The sequence below is a fragment of the Labeo rohita genome, chromosome 23 (assembly GCF_022985175.1).
Source record: "Labeo rohita strain BAU-BD-2019 chromosome 23, IGBB_LRoh.1.0, whole genome shotgun sequence".
NCBI classification, from domain to species: Eukaryota; Metazoa; Chordata; class Actinopteri; order Cypriniformes; family Cyprinidae; genus Labeo; species Labeo rohita.
Genome location: NC_066891.1, coordinates 19,364,462 through 19,386,862, shown reverse-complemented (window position 1 = coordinate 19,386,862; position 22,401 = coordinate 19,364,462). Strand labels below are relative to the sequence as shown.

Genomic DNA, 22,401 nt, shown 5'->3' with positions numbered 1-22,401 from the left:
ATGTGTTTTATTTGAAAAGATTAACTGTTTTTTCCACCAAGGCATTGTTAGATTTCACTGTTTCCTGTCTGTGCAAAAAATTTACTTAAAAAACAGTATCATAGCTATATAAACTATTTCTTGTTATGATTTTAAATCAGTATTTAACCTCAGAATGATCTTAAAGTTAAAAAAAGGTGCTAAATTCTGATTTTGTAGTGGCTGTGCTTTACAATTAAATTATTATAATCTTAATTGAAGTGATGAAGAATTTTGAAAGTCTGAGTACTAAGTGTTGAGTACTACTCTAAGGCTAACCCTGTTAACCACAGTTGAAAACATTCATTAGAATATTTAGAAAAGGAATCAAAAAGTAATCAATTGTAATCAGTTACATTACTTTAAAAAAGTAATTGCAATAGTTACACTACTTATTACATTTTAAATAGGGTAACCTGTAATCTGTAAACTATTACATTTACAAAGTAACCTTTCCAACACTGCATGTTGGTAACAGTGTTGCGGAAAGTTACTTTTAGAAGTCATGCATTATAATATTGCGTTACTCCCTAAAAAAGTAACTAATTACTTGGTTACTTTTTATGGAAAGTAATGCATTAAATTACTTTTGTGTTACTTTTTAAATCTGGGCAGGGCTTGCTTGTTTGTTTTCAATATAAAAAGTTCTATTTTTTAGCACATTTAAAAGCCCTTTCACACCAAAAGTAAAATGAATATGCCTCAGGCTGAAGGAAAAGTAAATTCACATCTGTACAATAGAACGCTTTTTTAAAAAAAAAAAAAACAAAAAAAACAAAAAAAACAATGAAGCACAAATGTTAGTTTATCTAAAGTCATTTTTGCTTATTAGTATGGTAAAACTGGATCATTAAAGGTCAGCAGCAAAGACATTGGTTAATAAAATGGGATTAAATACATAAAGGATATTTGTGTTATTTAACATATTTATTGCAGGTTTGCGTCATATTCTGAGTTTGCATTTTACTGCTTTAATTCATTTGGATGAATACTGAAACTGTTTTTTTGCAAGTGAGATTAATTAATGCATGTTCACATTTAGTCTAGATCTACAGTAACATCATGTTTACATAGCATACACAGTGCCTCTGTACTTCCAATTTCTCTCAACATAGGGACAGAAGCCTTGTCAGTCGATAAATAGGAAAACAAAGTAACTGGCATTACTTATTTGAAAAAGAAATGGAGATATTTTCTTGAAAACTAAAAAGTAATGTGTTACTTTACTAGTTACCTGAAAAAGGTAATCTGATTACGTAAATCGCGTTACTTAAATGCGTTACCCTCAATACTGGTTGGTAATATACAGGATTTCATTGGTTAATTTGTAGTCATCCATGCACATGTATCTTATACAATATAATATCTTACTTTTTACTATATTTTGTATGCACGCCATCAGTTATTCGTGACTGTACTAGGGCATATTCTGGAAACATGTTATGTAAACTTTTGCATGCAGTTATTGCCTCCTCAGATTGCACTCCATGCCGCACCTTTAGAGGGCGATGGAAGACCTTCATTGTGAGATATTTGCTGTGGAAGAAGAGAATCTGACAGCAGCAACGAACACTAAAGTAGGTGTACGAGTTCACAAATGGGTGATATTATGAACTGTGAGGTGTCATTACAAACGTTTTGTATTGTAAAAACGCATGGAATCTGAAGCTATAAATGCGCTAGGTTTAAAATGAAGACTTTGCATCACAGTGCTAACAGGTCTCATGATAGCCACCACCCATGTAGTCAGCATTTAATTGTTTTTGTTTCTTTTGTTCAAACAAATATTGTTACGTTCAGGTCTTTTAGAACTCTTCGTCATGACAACAGTCCAAGTGCCTGATCGTATTCCAAGTGAGACGTCATGGGTCTCCGCGTGTCCCGGTGGTCTCTGGGAGGTGCGGCGAAAGTGGCTTGGAGAAAGGCAACGAGGAGACATCACGCCTATGATGGGCTCGCTATGTAAAGTCAAGGTGCGGCGAAGTACTGTTACAGAGGGAAACACACTGCATTCTGCTTCTCAAGAGGAGGAATCAACAGCCAGCGTTGATCCCAGCGAGCAAGCTACCTCATATCCCCGCTCGCAGGACTCTGTGCTGCAGGTTCCACTTGATGAGTGGTGCTTGTTGCGCATGGGCGAAGGGCACTGTGATATTATAGAGGGCTGCCTGGAAGGGATGAGGGCTGGAGAGATGTGTGAGGTAAGGACAAAGACCAGGGATGTCTAGTCCTGCTTCTGGAGAGCCACTGTCCTGCAGAGTTTAGCTGAATATCAGCTGAAACAGCTAGTTGAGGCTGTTCTTTAACAACTGTCAGGGTTTCCACAGTCTTGGCTTATTAGAAACTTCCAGGTAGGTGTGTTGGGGCAAGTTGGAACTAAACTCTCCAGGACGTTGGCCCTCCAGAAGCAGGTTTGGACACCTATGACTCAAGAGTTTTTACATACAAATACATAATTTTAACAGTACTAAAAAAGTGCATATATTGTTAAATCAAATATATTTTTCATCCTAAATTTTTAATTGAGCATTTGAGCTATTCAGAAAGAAAAAACAATGCATTAAACTTTTTGAATTTGAAGGTCAGGTTAAACTTAACTAACTTTGTCTTCTGGGAAATGTGTAAGAATCTTCTGTAGCTTCTGAAGGGCAGCAATAAATGATAAAAAAAAGAAAGGCAAAATAAAAAATAATGTACACACTCTGTTCATTCATTGCAATGCATTGTTTTTTCTTTCTGAAGCATCAGTGAGCGTTTGAACTTTCTGTAATTGTTGCATATGAGTCCCTCAGTTGTCCTCGGTATGAAAAGATAGATTGCAAAATCATACAGTCATTGTTGGAAAAGGTTCAAATACACAAAAAGGCTGAAAAACCAAAGAATTTGTGGGACCTAAAGGATTTTTCTGAAGAACAGCAGGCAGTTTAACTGTTCAGGACAAACAAGGGACTCATGAACAACTAAACAAAAAATCACTAAACAAAAACAAAACAAACAAAAAAAACAGCTGTGGATCATTCAGGTAATAACACAGTAAGAATCAAGTGTAAACTTGTATGATCCCTCTTATTTTGGTAAAATAATTAATTTTGCAGATTCTGCAAGGTATATGTAAACTTATGATCTCAACTGTATATTCAGAAAGTTTTCCAGTTTTGTGGAATTGCACACATACACAATAGTCAGGCAACTATAATTACTCAAAAAAGTGAGAGACCTCACGGCATAAACAAATCAAATATTTAATGTTTCAGTCGCTTATTTTGATTTTATTCATTTATTTGTTTTGATTAATTATTAGCTTCACTCCGTCGCAAAACCCAGTTTGGAAAACCCTGAAGTAATGTAATGTTTAATGCATTTATTTTTGTTGATAACAAAAAATGGAATACATTTTCTTTTTCATGTATTTTTATATCTTTATGGTTCAAGGTTATCCTACTTAAATCAATGTAATAAACGAGTTAGGTTAAGAAAGTGAAAGTAATCGGTTTATATTGCTTAAATGTAATATGTTACTAGCTACAAGTTTCATCTTGTAATTTGTGTTCAATAAAGAACTACAAATTGTTACTAATTTACCAGCACTGTATGTGTATCATATGAAAATGTGATGTTACATGTCATCTATAAACGTTTTTTTTTTTTTTTTTTTTTTGCAGTTTACGATAAGTGCCTGGAATGCAAAGAACTCCAAAGCAGCAGGCAGTGATGCTAATGATACCCAGACTGAAAATACAACAGCGCAAGGATCATCTCAGCAGTCTGACTGCTTTACACTTCAGCTTCACTCTTTAACCCCTGGCCAGGAGTCTTGGCAGATGACACCTGGAGAGAAATGGGCTTGGGTGCTGTCTCACAAGCAGAGGGGTGGTCAGCGGTTTGGGAAGGGAGATATCTGGGGTGCGGTAGACTGCTACTGCAGAGCGGTGAAGCTGGCTATTACTTTAAATAGCAAGACAAGAAGAAAGCCAATGGACGAGGCGTCTAAAGAAATTTTGGATGAAGAGGATGATGAAGATGATGATGCAGCTTCGACACCATGCTTTGAGAAAGAAAATGAGCAGGCAGAAAGTGCTGATATCTCCATTCCAACTGAGGAGGAGTACAAAACTGTAAAAGCAGAACTTCACTGCAATCTTTCTTTATGTCAGCTTAAGTTAGGCCAGCTTGTCAAATCTAGAGATAGCAGTATCAAGGCCACTGAGCTGAACCCAACGAGCACTAAGGCTTGGTACCGGCTTGGGCAAGCTTGCCTGCAGCTGGGTGAACTGGAGGAATCCCGCATGGCCTTTGGAAAGATTCTGGAACTCCAACCTGATTCTGCATCAGCTCGCACTGCTCTGAAAGAAGTGAACTCCAGATTAAAGGACTTGGATAATAAACTCGGCCAAAGGCTGAGCAAGATGTTTAACTAGAGATCAACTGAAAGTTGGGAATTAGAAAAGCAGAACATGTGCATATGTATAAAAATGATAAAAGCTGTTAAGTGCCCGGAAGTTGTTATTGGTCTTTCCTTGTAGCCTAACTGCAGTGTTTAAAACTTGAAATATGTTTACTGTATGGGTAGTGTACTATCTTAAATGTTCAATGTTGTAATTTGTCAATGTTTAAACCTACATAAACTTGAAAAGTGCAAAGTCATAAAACTGGTTAGGACATTTACTGAATGTACTTAAAATTTTTGTTTATTTTTGTAAAATAATATACTGCTTTGATGTTTTGTTCTAAAACATGTTTTTATTCTGGATTTACTGCCGTAGAAAATAATCAAAAGCCAAGTATAATGCATTCTTGCATAAACTGACAATAAACAATGTTATTTATAAAAAAAAAAAAAAGTTTTTTTTTCTGTTTTTATTGAAGTTAATACAAAATATGAAAAATTAAACATAAGGCATAATATAATATAATATATATTATATAATTTGATATAATATATATCAAACAAAATATAATTGCAATATTATCTCAATAACTTGTTTTTTGGCTGAAAAGTTTCACATTTTTCTTTAAACAGCTGAACGGGAGTGGGTGGGATGTGATGGTGCATATTTTCGCTTACGAAAATATATTTTAAAAAAGCCTTTTAACGAGTTAATTTTGTAGCCAATGGCATCACGTTGTTCAAGTAGAGGCGGCCAATCAGACGACGCCTCCTCGCTACTTTTACATTAGAAAGCTGTAGATGAGCCGCTACTCGACTTTGTCAGTTAGTGACAATATCTAAACATTTACATTTGCAAACTCTACAAAGCAGGAGCTAATTAGTGAGGTAAGAAGATTCTTGTATCATAATTAACGTTACGTGATAAAAACTCAATCGATTCTTACAGAAATATTTCTTGACGTTGCTGAGGTGAGTTGTGTGACAAAAACTAACGGACGTGTGAGAGATAACGTTAACCTGCTTCAGAATTAATGGTTGTATGACTAATATACCCCAGTATACAATGTAACAAGTCATAATAGAGCATATCAGTGAACGCTGTTATTAATGTAGACTGTAAATATTCGAGTAAATTGTGGCTTAGCATGGACAGTAAATTTTGGTAATGGCGGCCCAGCACGGACAGTAAAATTTCCAAAAATAAACCAATACATGGTGCCAAGAAAAGTTCTGCATGTCCTGAGGATGTACATTCAATGAGGTATGGAAATTGTTTTAATAAGTGAAAACAGACTGTGAAACAAAATAAGGAATAATCAGACGACGCCTCCTCGCTAACGTTACATTAGAAAGCTCTAGATGAGCAGCTAGTGACAGTAACTAAACACATACATTTAAAAGCTCTACAAAGCAGATAATTAGTGAGGTAAGGATATTTATGTATCATAACTAAGTGATAAAAACCCAGTCGATTCTTACAGAAATATTTCTTGATGTTGCTGAGGTGAATTGTGTGAGAACTAACCAACGTGTGAGAGATAATGTTAAACCTTTTCATAATTAATGGTTGTATGACTAAACTACCCCAGTATACAATTTAACAAGTCATAATAGCGCATATCAGTGAACGTTGTTATTAATGTGGACTATTAATATTCAATTGTAATGGCGGCCCAACACGGACAAGAAATTTTCAGAAATAAACCAATACATGGCGCCGAGAAAACGTTCCGCATGTCGTGAGGATGTACTTTCAATGAGTACATTCAAATGTTTTAATAAGTGTAAACAAAGTGAAACAAAATAAGGAATACATTCGCTGTGTCCAGATATTATTTATTTTTTGAGGCAGTGTTAAAAACGTTTGCTTGCACTTTTTAAAAAGCAGCATTTTGTTCGCCACTACACGAAAGGAAATGGCTAAAGGGAATTGCCATTTCCAAACAAGTTTTCAAAACTACGGTTGCCGCCTTTTTAGGCAAACCGCATTTTATCCACACTTGTCCCCGTTGGAAACGGGTTTGTTTTGGTTATTGAGAGTTGTTTATAGTTAACAGATAATAACAGGTAATATATTTGTGCAGCATAGTAAGACCATCAGTATAACGAGACATAAAAAATGTAGCTTATTCGTATCTATAATATAATTTTGTTATCAGCTCAAACAAAATTATAAAAACAAGATGTGAGTCTTTGACACTAATTAAAATGAAGGAACTGTAATTTTAAATCAGTCGTTATAACGTACTTTTCAAACCCAGTTGTATAAATACATTGTATCGATAATATCTATAACGCTGTTAAACAAAACTTTAGTTTTTAGCACTAAGTTACTTATATAAATAGGACGCGTAAAATGCCACGCGGAGACGTGACGTTAACAACTTTTTATAATGAGTGGAATGAACTGCTAAAACAAGACATTTGGGTTTAGTGAAATTATTTGAATTTCCCAACATTTGGTAAGAAATCTTCTTAAGATGGTGTGCTTGGAAAGTACATACAACCAGTACTCGCTGTGGATATGAGGAGCCATGTTTTTTGAATAACGGAAACTGTGTTTGTTTACAGGTAATACCTAAAGGCACTTGTGAACTACCTATATTTGCAAGCCTGCCTGGTCCCTGCTAGAAGTGTGATGTATGGATACAAGGTATGCAATTCAGTTTCAGAAGTGATTTTCCTGAATGATACAGTGGTGGTTCTTATTGAGGAATCATGCTGACTGGTGACACAAGTCTCTGTGGCGCAATCGGTTAGCGCGTTCGGCTGTTAACCGAAAGGTTGGTGGTTCGAGCCCACCCAGGGACGAAAAGCTTTTATTTTGCTGCTTTTGTTTTGCGTAATTAATCTTGCATTAACACAACAACATTTTTCCACAACACTTAATCAGACATTTGCTTTTGAGCATTATGTTGGTTCAGTAGCGATGTCTGTGCACATTTAATTAATGCAGTCACAAAGGTCCGCACCTAGTCGCCTACAAAGGTCTGCAGTTAGTAGTCTTAGCCACTTTCTAAAAGCATATCTACGGTTATTCTGAACTGAACTGAAAGGAATATTTATTTCAATTTTTACTTAAGCGCATTCCCCTCAAAGACAGATGATCAAATTTTTGAACACAAAACCTAATTAAGATTTACATTTCATCTGCAATAACAGTGTACGGTAATACCCAAATATGTATCGATAATATGTATGTTGGAAAGTTAGGTGGTCATGCAACACGCACTAGGCCTGACAGGCATAACATCCAGTACAAAATGCATTAAAATATTTGATAAGAAATTAATGTTACAGAATGTAGCAATCCACATAGTGACTTCACTCCACATACGTTATTAAAGAGCGACATCTAGTGTCAAGCTCAAGTATAACTACAACTACTGCTATTTATTTTGAGAATGAATATGGGCATTTACTGTAATTAAATATTTATTGTTTTATCCTTAATAAAAACATTACAAAATTGTAATAGTTTAAGAATGTAATTTTTTTTTCTTTTTTATATGGTGTTGCTGTGACTAATAGTCTGCGATTACTGGCAGCTGCAGCTTGCTGTTAAATAAAGCAACCTCAATAAAATACCTTTTTGAGAAGTATAAAAAATAATATGAAAACATGTACTAACCATTTAATATTGCCTAATTGTTGCTTTTGAATGAATTCACGATTTACGACGTTACATATTGACAGCGGTCACATATAGGTCTGTGGATGGGCGAAACCTTTTGGTAAACCTCAAAATTGCCTTTGTGGCAGTATTTTTATAATGTGTGTTTTGCTTGTGATTCAAACTTGTAGACAAAAAAACGTGTTTCTTCTTAATGGAACATTCCAGTTGCTGTAACCACCAGGTCTCTGTGGCGCAATCGGTTAGCGCGTTCGGCTGTTAACCGAAAGGTTGGTGGTTCGAGCCCACCCAGGGACGGAAAGCTTTTGTGTTTTTTTTTTTTTATATGTTTTTTTATTTATCTTTGAGTAATGAATGTGAATGTTATATAGACGCTGCTAAAGTAGTAACCTAATGAAGTATGCCATTAAATGCCAATAAATGTTTACTTTTTTGGGGCGTACAAACTGAAAGGTCTGTTTTTTTTGACATGTCTTTCAAGTTTGCGTCTTTAAAACAGAGCTTGTTTGAAAGAATTTCAATTTGATTTGATACTTCTAAGCTCATGCATTTGTATTTTTAATGACGTAAATCAAATACAGTGATTTTTAGCAAAAACCTGGAAGTTACAGACATCCTGGTTCCCTTGACAAAAACTCTTTATTCATTGACTTTTGGATTATTGCAGGCACTGTGACAAAAAAAAAACGTGATTCTTACACATTTTGTTCATTATAATAATCCTCACAAATAAACAACTTTATATGTACTTTAAAGCCTTAATACAGAAGCAAAAACGTAAATGTAGGCTGTAACGTACTACACCATGGTTGCATGACTTCAACGTCACCACCAAGCTTCCAACAACTCTTGTAGTCTTTAATTAAAAATATTTTACATTAAAGTTTGAGTTAATTTGTAATAGCATGATTATAAACAGTGAAGCTGTGAAAATAGACTATTGAGTATAAGGGTTTACATGTTCAGCATAATGACATTTAATGTCCCCAACAACATCTGTAGTCCAAGTAAGGGGGTATTACAATTTTTTTTATTGTTATAAAAGCGTAATCATTCAAAAAACACATTCAGGAAAATGGACCCATTTTTGGGTTTTGGCCTACAAATCTGTCATCTCTGCCACACTGTATGTAGACTGCTGATGAAGCTTCACTTTAAATAGACTAATACTTGGTGCAACAATCTAATATCATAATCTCATGCATCCATTTTTCATTTTGTGCATGAAATATATTAATAAAACCAACCTTAGCAATTATTAATTTATGTTAAGACTTTATTATTCAGGGTAGCTCAGTTTTAAGGGCTGCTTAAAACATTATGTTAGAGTGACCCCTTGTGGTAAACTTCGAGTAAAATTGTAACGTGTGAATTCAACCCTTGCTTTTCCTGTAGAGGGCGATAGACGTTCACCATTGGGAGATTTCTTTGGTCTTTGCTTATGGTATCAAAGTTAACCAAATAAAACAGGGCACAAATGGGACAAACTTACTGCTTTTGAAAATAATATATAAGTGTAAAGTGACCTAATAATGTGAGGTAACTATAATGTGAGAATGATTACTGTAAAACTCAGCAATGGACCATTGTTGAGTTGTTTTTCTAAAAAAAAAAATCATTGTTTAACTTTAAATCAACAAGATAATATTGAATTTAGTGAAAAGTTATATTGGTATGTATAAATGATTGCACTAAGAAGGCATGGCTTGTAAGTGGATAAATGATTCCCTTAAATTAGTAGGGAGAGCTCACCCACTCCCGTTCATACATTAACAATTACAGAAAACAAAATTTACAACACAAATAAAGATCAACAGGTGATCAGTTTTTCAAGTGTTCAGAACTCACTGACTGTTAAAAAGGGAGATTATGGGGTTTTACTGAGTAAACACTAAATATTTGCGTGTTTGATTAGATCATGTCCATACAGAAATACAAAGCCCATGAGGGGTGTGAGAGTGAATGTCCTACTTGTTGATGTTGGCACTGCAGATCTCCAAGAGAAGTGGTGTGTATTGAGATCTACTGTAAAAACCTAAACAGCAGTTAACCTTTGTCCAAGTTGGAGTGGCAGCCATTTTTAAACAGATCTCCACAAGATCCCGCCCACAAACGTGTGACATCATCTTATAGCCCTTAAAGTTCTCTTTAAGGTGTAACAGGACAGATAAAACTGTGTATATCTAATTCACAACTAAAATTAATTGTCTGCTTTTGAGAATGAAGATGAATTGCGGATTTCAGAGTGAGATTGTTTTGAAGTGGTGGCCACCGACGAAAAATTATGGCTTCAGTCCAGAGGGGGTCCTCATAGCCGAAATAGCTCAGTTGGGAGAGCGTTAGACTGAAGATCTAAAGGTCCCTGGTTCGATCCCGGGTTTCGGCATTTTGACTCGCTGTTGTGAACAAGTTGTATATTTTTAACCCAAAATGATTTGTAGTATTTCATAATGATTTTCAAATTTATAATAAATAATTACATTTTTTTTTTTTTTTCTTTTTGTTTTCTCTTTTTTTTTTACACTAAACACTAAGACAATACCTAAACACCAAACACCACCTCAAAATCATACACAAAACAATTCTGTGTATTCATGGATGGGTATGTAGTAAAATTAAATATTTTCCAATATTTAACATCAAAGAAAATGGAGCCATATAATTATTTGATTAAATAATAAATAATTATAATTATTTTTACAGTAAGGAAATTTGTTAACATTAGTTAACTACTTTAGTTAACATGGACTAAGAATAAACAATACTTTTACAGCATTTATTAATCTTATTTATAATTTCAACATTTACTAATACATTATTAAAATCTAAAGTTGTGTTTGTTAACATTAGTTAATGCGCTGTGAACTAACAATAAACTGTATTTTTATTACCTAATGTCAACAAAGATTAATAAATACTGTAATAAATGTATTGTTTATTATTTGTTCATGCTGGTTAATACATTAACTAATGTTAACAAATGAAATCATATTGTAAAGTGTTACCAATTATTTCATAAATGCTTATTTAACCAATAAAGGCTGGATTAGAAACAAAATAGTCTTATAATGAAAGGATTAAGCTCGCTTTTATTGTCTCATTGCGTGTGTCTTTTGAAATGTGATAAAACAGCCAGGCGACAGTTATAAAAGGGGTGGAACATTTAATAAAATCTCAGATAAAATCATTTGATAACAGCATACAACAAAAAGGCACCTGAGCAGAGAGAACTGATATAGTGCAACAGTGTCATAAAAACACTCAGGTAAATATGAAGCAGCCCCTGCTAGAGCAATATTGGAGCATTTAATCAACATTTTCATTTCTGTAATGAATATGACACATTAGACTTATGGAACTGTAATTTTTTTGTCTATTAATGACTGTATTATAAAATTACATTCAAAATATATATTATCTCAATATATTGTGTACAGTATTTCAGTACTTTTTTCATATCCCTTGTTTTTTTCCTGGTCTAGCTTCTTTTAGACTTTCCTTTCGATGCTGTTTTATCAAGTATGGATTGACAGGCAGATAGCTGACACCATGAGTCCACTATAAGAATGAAAGGGATGACAATCCACAAAGTATTCATAAACACAAAGTAGAACCAGAAGTATATGGGGTGACCATATTCGCTGTGAATATATCCATCTCTATGCTCAGTGAAGAAGTAGAGGACTGCACCATACAGCTGACCTGTAAGTAATGATTGATGTTGAACTTAATCATGCCTTGTAACATACACTGTATTTCTCTAATTAAAAAGTTAAAACGTGACCCTGGACCACAAAACCAGTCGTAAGTAGCATGGGTATATTTGTAGTGATAGCCAACAATACATTGTCAAAATTATACATTTTTCTTTTATGCCAAAAATCATTAGGATATTAAGTAAAGATCATGTTCCATTAAGATATTTTGTAAATTTCCTAATGTAAATATATTAAAACTTAATTTTTGATTAGTGATACACATTGCTAAGAACTTCATTTGGACAACTTTAAAGGTGATTTTCTTAATATTCTGATTTTTTTGCACCATTAGATTCCAGATTTTCAAATAGTTGTATCTCGGCCAAATATTGTCCTGTCCAAACAAACCGTACAGTGGTTCAATGGAAAGCTATTAGATTATATAAATATTTATATATAAATATATAAATTTCAGTTTAAAAAAATTGACCCTTATGAGTGGTTTTGTTGTTCCAGGTCACAAGTGTGGGATAAATAACTTTTATGATTGCATATACAGTACATTAAAGACACACATCTTACCAAGAGATACAATGAGTTGCAGGACGAATCTGTAAGAATGATTGGATAGGAAGGCCACAACAATCCATATGCTGAAAGGACCCCACAGGCACGCAGTCACTGTCTCCATGCTAACGGTGAAATTATCCGCTCTGGAAAAAAGATTGCATAAAGGAGGTTAGATACAATGCAAAGACTAGTTTTTAATGCATAAACATGCAAGCATTCATATAACTTACATTGCATATCTGCTGTCTCCTTTAGAATATTCTTTCCCTGTAGAGGAAAAATAAGCATTTTTTTGGTATTTTATACATATGGGACATTAAGGGAATATTTTCAAACTATTATTTCATCCTAATGATAAACCAAGTCAAATAGACTTTGAATCTCACTCACACAGTTGAGAAAGAAAACTCTGGTCTTCAGGAATGATGTGGTAGTATAAAGAGAACCATCCCTCAATGACCCCATGAATGAAGCCACACACAATGAACCAGCACAGAGCTAACCTTCTTCCTCCACTAAGCCTGTTTCCAGACACCTTACGCCCAGTCAGTGACCAGGTGGCAAGCAGCAGTATCCCGGACACAGAGAACAAAAATATGAGAATCTCTGACATTGAACGGTCATTTTCCACATAGTTGGGAATGGACAGGTTGCGTGGCCAATACGGATGATTTATAGTTTCTGCTTCCTTCAACATCTGGAAAAGTGGATGAAAGATTAAAAAGCATGTTTATGAGATTCAATTTATAAATAGCAGCATTAGAAAAACAATCTGGAGATGCAGATATTTAATCTTGCACGTGGAAATAACATACTACATGAAAATGATTATGTCTGTACTTACTATGTAATGAGTTGTTAAATATCCTAGAAATGTGATGTGCGTTGCTCTTTATGTTGCATGTAACTACTCTTGAAGGTGGAGAGCGTTGCTCTTTGAAACTACATTATCAAATTGCAGACGCATCGCGCCACCGAGTCACGTCCTACTGGACGACCACGTGATTCACGCTGCCCAATCACCATTAGATTTTGTCGGAGGATCAACCCATCGTGAAATGTACTCGGCTTGCGATTGGACGAGCTCCTCGGAACATGCATATCGTCATATATGATTGTAAAGTGTATGATGGTAAAATACGTTTTGTAAATGAATGCGTTTTATCTCGTAAATAGCGTTTAACGTTTGTAAACGAAGTTAGACATACAACAATAGAAAGCTTGCGATAGGTTAAAAAAAAAAAATTCACGCTCCTAAGCCGTGATAGGGACTTATCCCTGCCGTGACCCGGATTCGAACCGGGGTTGCTGCGGCCACAACGCAGAGTACTAACCACTATACGATCACGGCGAGCTACCGGAGGTGATGAAGGCTGTTGGTGGAATAGGGCTTTAATATTTTTACGTCAGTGTGTTCAAACAGTTTTCTATTGCGGTGTTTTCGCAGTTTTATTGAGCTGATACATAAGCACACTACTTTTTAGTCTGCGATTCTAGCTTGCGAATCACTTTAACACTAGACGTTTTACAATCATACACAACGCAGCGTTTGCATTTTTGTAGTGGTTAAGTTAGTGAAAATTTTGTTAACTTCTGCCGTTGATTCTTAAGTTTAATCATAGATTTTGGCAGTGCTGGGTACTATATTGAAAGACCTAACACGAATGACGGCCACTATGATGAATTTGAATGATTTTATCTACAAGTCGATACATACATGCTATCTTAAAAGGGTATGCTTTCATCGTAGTGTATATCTCCCATATGGTCTAGCGGTTAGGATTCCTGGTTTTCACCCAGGCGGCCCGGGTTCGACTCCCGGTATGGGAAGTAAGCTTTTTCCATATTACCGTGAATTTTGTAAAGTTATTTATGTATTGGAATGTTTTTTTTTATTATATCGAATTCGAGTCTATACTTTAAAATGTCACAAATGCAGCACATGCTAGCGAAATACTCAGCAAGTACACATAATACACGCTAAAACTATTTATTACACAACTCTTCAACCCATATTTTTATGTAAAATAGTAATAATTTGAACGTTATATGTGTGCTTGAATAAGCATGTAACATAAATCCTGTAAAATATAAAGTATTCACAGAATTCATACTACACTACGCAATCTGTACGTAACTGCTGTTGTCATGTGACTTGTAGTCACGTGACCGGTAAAGGTTCTCAAATCACTCCGATAGCGTTCTACAGGAATACGTCTCTTCTCATTCTTCATTAGGTCGTGTATTTTCTGTTCTTTAGTACTGTTCAAATCTGTGTGGCCAGATAAATCAACAGAAATGGGTGTTGATCAACCGCTTCGTTTGGACGAGCAGTTGCTGCTTTTCATGGACCAGCTCGAGGCTCTGGAGGAGAAACGACTCAAACTTAATTCTCTTATAGAGGAGGTGAAACGTTTATTTACACTTGATTCGGTCAAACACATTTTAATATTGGCAATATAATCCAGCCTGTTCATAATTACATGTTGTACATTAACATTTTCATTTGTATTCTTAATATAACACCATTAATTATCTTAACACAGGGATGGTTTTCAATTGCCAAAGCACGTTATTCAATGGGAAATAAGCAAGTTTCTGCTCTGCAGTACGCTAGTGAGATGGAGCCGCTTGTTTATGTTGAAACCAGGTCCGTATCGTCACATACAATTAAGAAACATTTCCATGTGCATAAGACTTTTACATAGATCCATGTGCTTGCCTTAATAACAGCGCGCTGGAAGGTGGAACGGCTGAGTTCAAATGTGAGAGAAAAGAGAATAAAACAGAAGACCTGAAAAATAACACAATAGAAGACATCGGAGCGAAAGAGACAGGTGAGTTTGACTTACTGTGTTATGTTTTGATCTGTTAAGAGTCTTTCCTTCTTGTTGTTTATTCATCTAATACTATACATGTAGGGACCTAAAGCTGTAATTGTATTTTTTCTGTTCATGACAACATTGTTGAAAATTTCAGGTCTTAGAAGGCGAATAAATACCAAACAAAAGGAGGTTAAAGAAGAGGAACAGGAGACAGACCCTCAAGTAAAAACAAAGGCGGAATCACCCACACTAGAGCACAGAGATCCTTTGAAGTGGTTTGGAATCCTTGTACCACAAAATCTGAAACAAGCTCAGTCTGCTTTTAAAGAAGGTGAGCTCTTTTGTCTTTTATAAATATTGTTTGCTTACGCTATATTTAATTTTATCCCTCTGTAGTATACTGGTGTGATGTGCTTTGTGGCCTATATTTTAAGTATTATTTCAACGTCACATTTTTTTAAAACATTTTGTTAAGGGTCTACAGATGAAAAATAGCCTTTTTGGCTAATTCTGGCACATTTACATCCATGTTTATTAATATGCATTTAATCATTTATTTGGTTTTGTTTTTTGGAAATACCATTTCTTGTATTCTGTGTATATTTTATGCAAAACACTTTTTAAAAAAACACTTTATTTTCCCCAGTCATCACTCTCTCAGCAGAAATTGCAACTCTACAAAGTGCAATACTTGCTACAAGAAAAGAGATGCAGGCACAGACGAAGGAGAAGCAAGAGAAGACAGAGAAAACTCAACCAGAAATGAAGAAGGAATAACTGTGACCTTCAATTTCAGGATATTTATTTATTGAAATTTTGTATGAACCAAATAGACCAAATGAATCCAACAGTTTTACTGTGTTGATTAATATTAAATGTTAATATTAAATCAAGAGATCACTAAAAACACACTTATTATATAAACAATGTTCTTTTCCTAATAAAACTGTCTTTGATTACCCATATTATCGTTTTTGAGCAATAATGCACATTTGTATTTAGATTTATTTATTGAAATTTAGTATGAACTGAATAGACCGAATGAATCCTACAGTTGATTAATATTAAATGTTTGACATGTCAAGAGATCACTGAAGACACACTTATTATATAAACAATGTATCCTAATAAAACTGTGTTTGATTACCCATATTATCGTTTTTGAGCAATAATGCACAGTTGTATTCAGGATTATTCTAAATGTATAAAAGTACATCTATTTAATTCATACAGTTGTTTTTGACAACCTGCTCTATGTTTGTTGAACACAAATTTGTCCTTTTAAATGTACATACCCCTGCAATTATTAGTTATTAGATATTCAACTAAGTGAAGTCGTCACCTTTATTTGCATAGTGCTTTTTACAGTACAGATGCAGCTTCACAGTAATAGACAGATCATTAAAATGCATAGTCAAATGTATGTTGTTTTCCATTTTAAACTGAATTGTGAAAGAGTGCAGGTTTTTTAGGTGTTTGTTAGATTAAACAAAGACAAGCTACATACGCTTACCTGGAAGAAGATAAGATGCTTTCTCGAATCCAAGCAGTACTTTAATTCTTGTCTGCTTAGTGTCTACCAAACTTTTTCTTGACGTCCAAAAACCCTGCTGAAACCAAATACAAACGGTAAACGTGCAGGAGCAGTAAGTATCCCCGCCTCTTATTTTATGTTTGAGCGAAAAGATTAAATGTAATTAAGCATTAAATGACCATACAAAACGAGAAATACACACATCCCGTTCTTTGTTGTGGTTACTTCATTAGCCTTGTATCAAGTTGGAAGCGCCTGTTCACGAATAATATCAAACCATTCAAACGGAGGCGGAATGGTAAATAAATAAATAAATAAATATATTCCCCATTCGCCGTCTACTTCCTGGTGTTCATCGGAAAAGAGCTGCTAGCGGATAGCGATGTTTACGGTCGGAACTGACACCGGGCATAATATCGTTTACGCGCTCACGCACATTTGACGGACGTCTGTTTTCATGTTTTTACAGAGACGTGTAACCGAGAAGATGTTTTCACAATGACAGGACGATGCAATCAGTGTCAGACCAGGTGAACACGCTATCTCGGTCAGATTACTATCCTGTTATCTCTATGCTGAGACGAGGCTATTAACACTGAAACCCAAAAGCTAGACTTATATTTGATGAAAACAAAAGAGGATTTCCATTGTTCTCGTTTTTAAGTGTGTTATTCTTACTGTATTTTTGCTCATATCGTGGAAGATTTGAAGATCACTGATGGCGTCAAAATCTAGGGTCTCCATTCTGGATTACTTCAATATCGTCTGTGAGGGAGAAAATGGCAAAATTGAATCAAACTGCAAAGCTTGTGGCACAAGGATCCAGGCTAAAAGGACAGTTACGTCTAACTTTGTTACACATTTGAAGGTAAGGGTTAATTTTTTATATAACAGTTTTTTGTATCTAATAACATGACAAATGTGAGAGGTTTAAGCATCTATGCACAGCCACTATTCAGGGTCGTGAACATTTAAAATTTAAATTAAAAAAAAATAAATAATTAAAATTGTTAAGTAGTTATAGAAATTAAGACAAAAAATATAATAATTATTTCAAATATTTTAATAAAATGTGCTGTGTTAGTGCAAAGTCTGTTTATGATACACAAATGACTGGAAATATCACAGAAGCCCTGTAGTCAAAAAGTGAGAACCTTTAATATTATGCTCCTTGTGTGTGTTTAGATATATGTTTACATGATTATGTTTTATATGTATTTCACCTGTATATAATTTTCATTCACAGCGCAAACATCAGGCTATGTATGATGAGTTTGTGAGGAAGAAAGATGTGAAAAGAGAAGCAATGCAGACATGTACTGGTCCTCCAACTGGTCGGGTGATCACTCAAAGCGGTGCTGGGATGAACAAATTTGACTACAGTGACCCTCGCCAATCCCTAATCTCTGAAGCCATCGCCAAGATGATCATCCGAGACCTGCAGCCGGCACAGATAGTGGAATACGAGGGCTTCCGTGAGCTTCTTCAGCTCCTGGAGCCCCGTTACATCCCGGTACCATGCCATTATATACAACAGCAGCTCCTTCCAGCATACGTCTCCCAAGTGCAACTAGCTGCTAAGCAGGCTCTAAAAGGAGCCGAGTCCTGCAGTGTGACCCTTGACCTGTGGAGAAGCAGCGCTGTGGGTGCTGGGTTTCTCGGAGTGACTTGCCATTTCATAAACGCAGACTGGCACATCAGATCGGCTCTTTTGGCATGCTTACCTCTTGCAGATCACAGCAACACTCAGCAAATGCTAAGTGAGTTTGATGAGATCTCTGAATCCCATGGAATGTCTGGTAAAGTGTTTAGAGTCGTCGCAGACTTGTCGACCTGTGAAAATACATGTGCTTTTCGTCTTCCTGGGTTCAGTCTCATTGGAAATGCTGAAGAGGATGAGGAAGATGGTAGCGATGAAGACTCTAGTGCAGGAGAAGCCAAAGAAGCTAATAGTAGCAACGAAAACCACAAATCTTTAGATCAGTGTCTTGGTCGAAGTAGAATAGACTGCTTTGCTCGATTACTAGCTCAGTGTGTGAAGGAAGGCGTCTGTGCTTCCCCTCAAATATCAGCTCCTCTAAACAAAGCAGCCCGCCTGTACAACTACATAATTTCTACAGTGGCTCCTGAAAAACTTGTCCAAGTGTTCGGCTCCAGCACCTCGACAAATTGGCAAAGACCCTCATGTACACAAAAGTGGAACGCTCAGTTAAAAATACTGCGGCAAATGGTGGAATCAATGGATTTTCTTGAAGACATTGTGGATAGAAATGACCTAGTCCTTGGGAACCTAGAAAAAGCAGAGCTGCGGGAGCTGGTTGAGGTGTTGGAGCCTTTCGAGGAGGCCTCAGATATGGTCCAAGGAGACAAGCACGTGTCCATCAGTCTAGCCCTGCCCTGTGTGCTAGGTCTGCGCAAGCATCTGGCTGAGGTCGTAACTCACCAGTGTTCTGGGATCGTGATGGGACTGTCTCAAGCTCTGGACCGCAGACTGGCAGGCATTCTTGAGGACCCTCTTTATGTAACAGCCACCACGCTGGACCCACAGTTCAAGCTCTCCTGGAGCAGTGACAGCGACTGGCACAAACAGGTCCTGCTGGAAGAGGTTGGAAAGCATACTCGGCCTTTGAGTCCGCTAGAACATCACTCAGAGGCCCAGCCATCACCATCCAAGCGCTGCAAGCTGTTCTCTTTCATTAAGCAGAGGCCGACAGCCCAGGCCAAGACTGTGGAGCAGGAGCTGTCCACATATCTGCATGAAGAACCAACAGATGAGGATCCACTACAATACTGGAAACGCAAGTCTATCGATTTCCCCCTGCTCTCACAAGTAGCCAAAAAAGTTTTTACCGTGCCAGCAACAACCACATCAGTGGACCAGATATTTAATTTGGTTAGCAAGACGCTCACACCAGAGCAATGCCGACTTCTGCCAAAAAACTTGGACACTCTGATTTACTTGAAGGCTAACTATAGGATACTTTGGTCCTAAATGCAAAGAGAGCTTTTCTCTGTACTGATATAAAACCAAACACCTCAGATGCAAAATGGGGATTGTGCCTGATATCTATCTATCTATAAAACTGTACATTTACCCCAAAGTAAACAAAATACTGTTGTCAGCAAAAATTCCTTTTTTAGTTATGTACAGAAGGCTAGACCTAAATTAGATTAGTTATTTTATAATAACTTTCATCTGTCTATTTGAAAATATAATGCAATTTAAGAAAAAAGGAAATGAAAGTTATTATAAAGTGTTAACTTATTACCTATTATGACTCATCCAACCTGATCTCATGGTGAAAATGAACCTGTGGGGACCTTTTCGATAGATGCGAAATACGTACCAATAACTACACATCATTGCAGTTTCCAACAGAAATAAACACTAGAGGTGGTAAAACTGTGTTTTCATACACAGTTATGATTACAGCCATATGTTTCACTTTTTTGGATGTAATAAGCTAGATCAGTGTTCACATCAAACATGAAGCGAATATGCGCATCGTGTCACACACTCACGCATGGTGGAGATAACTACGATCGCTGCTTTGTACCTGTTGTGGGAGTCCCAAATCCACCAGAAAGCCAAGCGCCAATGTGTCTGGGTTCACAGCACCATCCAGAGGCGGATGAGGATTAATCCTGAATTAATGTGTGTTACATTTTACTACTGTAACGTTATATACACTGATATAATTTTTTTACTGATAGCATCTCTGGAGCCATGCTAATACAATACAACTAACACTACAACTGATTTTAGTTGTTTTCTATGCTCTAGATACCTATATGATACATTTGGGCAACAATAATGCTGTCTTCCATTTTCTGATACAACTAGACATGTCAATAAGCTCTTCGCATTACACGAATTTTGATTGAGGCGAACATCACGTTCACGGCAAACGTGTTGCACATTTCGTGTCATTCGCATTGCATTTGCGTCTTTGCATTTACTTTGTATGTAATCTACTTGCGCAAATAATACAATTCGAGTTTAGTGTGAACACACCATTAGGATACGGAATCCTTGGTATAAATCCTGTGAAAAAAATAACTCACGATAAAAGAGCTGAAAGGTGAGAGATTGAAAAACAAGCTAAAACGGCATGCTTGTGATTGTGTTTTTATGTCACATTTGCTTTTGTTCATACTGTGGGGTAGGTTTTGGTGTACTGCGGATGGTATGTTATTTTAAAAACGTCATGGAGCATTAGAGTTATAGCGCCACTAAATGGATATTTCAAACGGACATTTAACATCGAATGTGTCACGAAATGTACATGGCGCTACGTATTTCGCATCTTGTGGAAAAGTTCCCACAGCTATATTTTTGTCATGAGATCAGGTTGTCTTTATCAGATCCTAGTTGCCTTTATTGCAGACGTTTCTCAGACATTATGTTCTGTCTACTCACTTTCATCACCCAAAAACCCAACAGCATCATAAAAGTGCAGTGCACACTGTACTTATTCTTGATTAATTGTTCAATATTTACTTAATAATTGTCCTTCACTATCAGCATGATGTAGATCCCCAGAAAATACACTATTCTTGCAGCCAAATGCTTTCTCAGAACACATTTATGAAAAATACTAGTACATTTCTGGCTAAATTAAACATTACGTTATCAAACATTTGGTGTATAATAGTTAGCTTTATATTAATCTTAGGAAAAAGTGGTTTAATAGAGTTACAGTGTGGCTGACAGGTTTTTTGTGTGGGTTCTTTGTGTACAAAACCCACCCGGTAGAAAGCTGCAGGCAGGTTTTGTAATTGAAAATAATTACATTTCAGGCCTATGGGGAATTGGAGAACGCTGATGGTGGACTGCAGTCTCTCCTAGCTTGCAGGGCTGAACGGAGAGCAACCAAGCCTGTGGGATATTAAGAAGAGTTGTTGTGCATTAAGGACCTTTTGTTGTGAAAAAGACTTTTCCATTTCAGTAAAAAGTGTTTGTTATGAAACCTGACTTTTTGTCCTGTCGTAACTGCATACAGGAATATGCCAAAGGTCAAGCATTTTCACTGTCTTTCTAGCAGAATCACTGATGTCTGTGTGCATTTACAGTTATAACTACAGCGCAGGTTGCGCATCTCAACAGTCATGTTTATGCGTGCTTGTAATTCTGATCATTTGGAGAAGAAATAGCAAAAGGACATTCAATCAATAAACTCAATTTCAAACAGATTTATGTGTAAGGCGGGGCGGCGTTGCTGCAGTGCAGATATAATGAACATTCGTGAGTGTGTGTGTATGTGGGATGTGAATCCTGATTTCAGAATTCCCACTCATTCTCAGAGGGACTGCAGTATCATATTCTGGGTAACACTGTACTTGCAGTTGCATTTTCTATTTGTGCACACGTAATTTGCAACGTCTGCCAAATTTCAAATGGAAAAGCAAAGTCCATTTGACATTTCATTTTCAACATTCACGCAGGAATGGCCCAGCCATATTGAAACAGCAATAGCAGTGGCTCCGATTGCAATTTCATTTCCTCATTGTCACGCTTTCCCTTCTTGTCAAACCTCAAAAGAAATTGCAGTCCTGCTCGCAATTGCAATATCTATACCAACAATGGATGTCTGTCAGTCAGTTGTGGTGAATGTGATGTGTAGGTGTGTTCATGTGGTAAATTGGTCAGTTTCATTTGCTATGAAAATGCTTATACAAAACTATGATTCGCACTGACATAAAACAAACTTCTCTTTTCAGACTCCTCTGGT

General features: G+C 36.1%; 4 protein-coding genes and 5 non-coding genes across 11 annotated transcripts; 7 read left to right on the top strand and 2 right to left on the bottom strand.

Moving 5' to 3' along the window:
* Positions 1-1,528: 1,528 nt before the first annotated feature.
* fkbpl (FKBP prolyl isomerase like) lies at positions 1,529-4,820 on the top strand. The gene is made up of 3 exons (XM_051095848.1): positions 1,529-1,595; positions 1,819-2,219; positions 3,681-4,820. Exons 2-3 carry the CDS (start codon positions 1,839-1,841, stop codon positions 4,434-4,436), a joined length of 1,137 nt encoding a protein of 378 aa, XP_050951805.1. The 5' UTR covers positions 1,529-1,595; positions 1,819-1,838; the 3' UTR covers positions 4,437-4,820.
* Positions 4,821-7,145: 2,325 nt separating this feature from the next.
* trnan-guu (transfer RNA asparagine (anticodon GUU)) lies at positions 7,146-7,219 on the top strand. Its single transcript has one exon. It is a non-coding gene; the product is annotated as a tRNA-Asn (tRNA).
* A 1,046-nt stretch (positions 7,220-8,265) lies between these two features.
* Positions 8,266-8,339, top strand: trnan-guu (transfer RNA asparagine (anticodon GUU)). Its single transcript has one exon. It is a non-coding gene; the product is annotated as a tRNA-Asn (tRNA).
* A 2,016-nt stretch (positions 8,340-10,355) lies between these two features.
* trnaf-gaa (transfer RNA phenylalanine (anticodon GAA)) lies at positions 10,356-10,428 on the top strand. Its single transcript has one exon. It is a non-coding gene; the product is annotated as a tRNA-Phe (tRNA).
* A 683-nt stretch (positions 10,429-11,111) lies between these two features.
* ebp (EBP cholestenol delta-isomerase) lies at positions 11,112-13,308 on the bottom strand. Its single transcript, XM_051095804.1, has 5 exons — positions 13,155-13,308; positions 12,701-13,007; positions 12,541-12,577; positions 12,323-12,453; positions 11,112-11,744 (listed from the first exon to the last, which is right to left on the bottom strand). Exons 2-5 carry the CDS (start codon positions 13,005-13,007, stop codon positions 11,521-11,523), a joined length of 699 nt encoding a protein of 232 aa, XP_050951761.1. The 5' UTR covers positions 13,155-13,308; the 3' UTR covers positions 11,112-11,520.
* A 281-nt stretch (positions 13,309-13,589) lies between these two features.
* On the bottom strand, positions 13,590-13,661 carry trnah-gug (transfer RNA histidin (anticodon GUG)). Its single transcript has one exon. It is a non-coding gene; the product is annotated as a tRNA-His (tRNA).
* A 407-nt stretch (positions 13,662-14,068) lies between these two features.
* trnae-uuc (transfer RNA glutamic acid (anticodon UUC)) lies at positions 14,069-14,140 on the top strand. Its single transcript has one exon. It is a non-coding gene; the product is annotated as a tRNA-Glu (tRNA).
* A 321-nt stretch (positions 14,141-14,461) lies between these two features.
* On the top strand, positions 14,462-16,094 carry ccdc115 (coiled-coil domain containing 115). Its single transcript, XM_051097120.1, has 5 exons — positions 14,462-14,716; positions 14,857-14,960; positions 15,044-15,147; positions 15,290-15,466; positions 15,782-16,094. Exons 1-5 carry the CDS (start codon positions 14,609-14,611, stop codon positions 15,910-15,912), a joined length of 624 nt encoding a protein of 207 aa, XP_050953077.1. The 5' UTR covers positions 14,462-14,608; the 3' UTR covers positions 15,913-16,094.
* Positions 16,095-16,373: 279 nt separating this feature from the next.
* Positions 16,374-21,874, top strand: si:dkey-109j17.5 (zinc finger BED domain-containing protein 4). Of its 3 annotated transcripts, XM_051097119.1 has the most exons (4): positions 16,374-16,781; positions 17,139-17,199; positions 17,373-17,537; positions 17,916-21,874. In XM_051097119.1, exons 3-4 carry the CDS (start codon positions 17,388-17,390, stop codon positions 19,659-19,661), a joined length of 1,896 nt encoding a protein of 631 aa, XP_050953076.1. In that variant the 5' UTR covers positions 16,374-16,781; positions 17,139-17,199; positions 17,373-17,387; the 3' UTR covers positions 19,662-21,874. The 3 variants fall into 3 exon arrangements, with proteins under 3 accessions (XP_050953076.1, XP_050953075.1, XP_050953073.1); XM_051097118.1 differs by having other exon boundaries at positions 17,139-17,537; XM_051097116.1 differs by lacking the exon at positions 16,374-16,781 and having other exon boundaries at positions 16,814-17,199.
* The last annotated feature ends 527 nt before the right edge of the window (positions 21,875-22,401 follow it).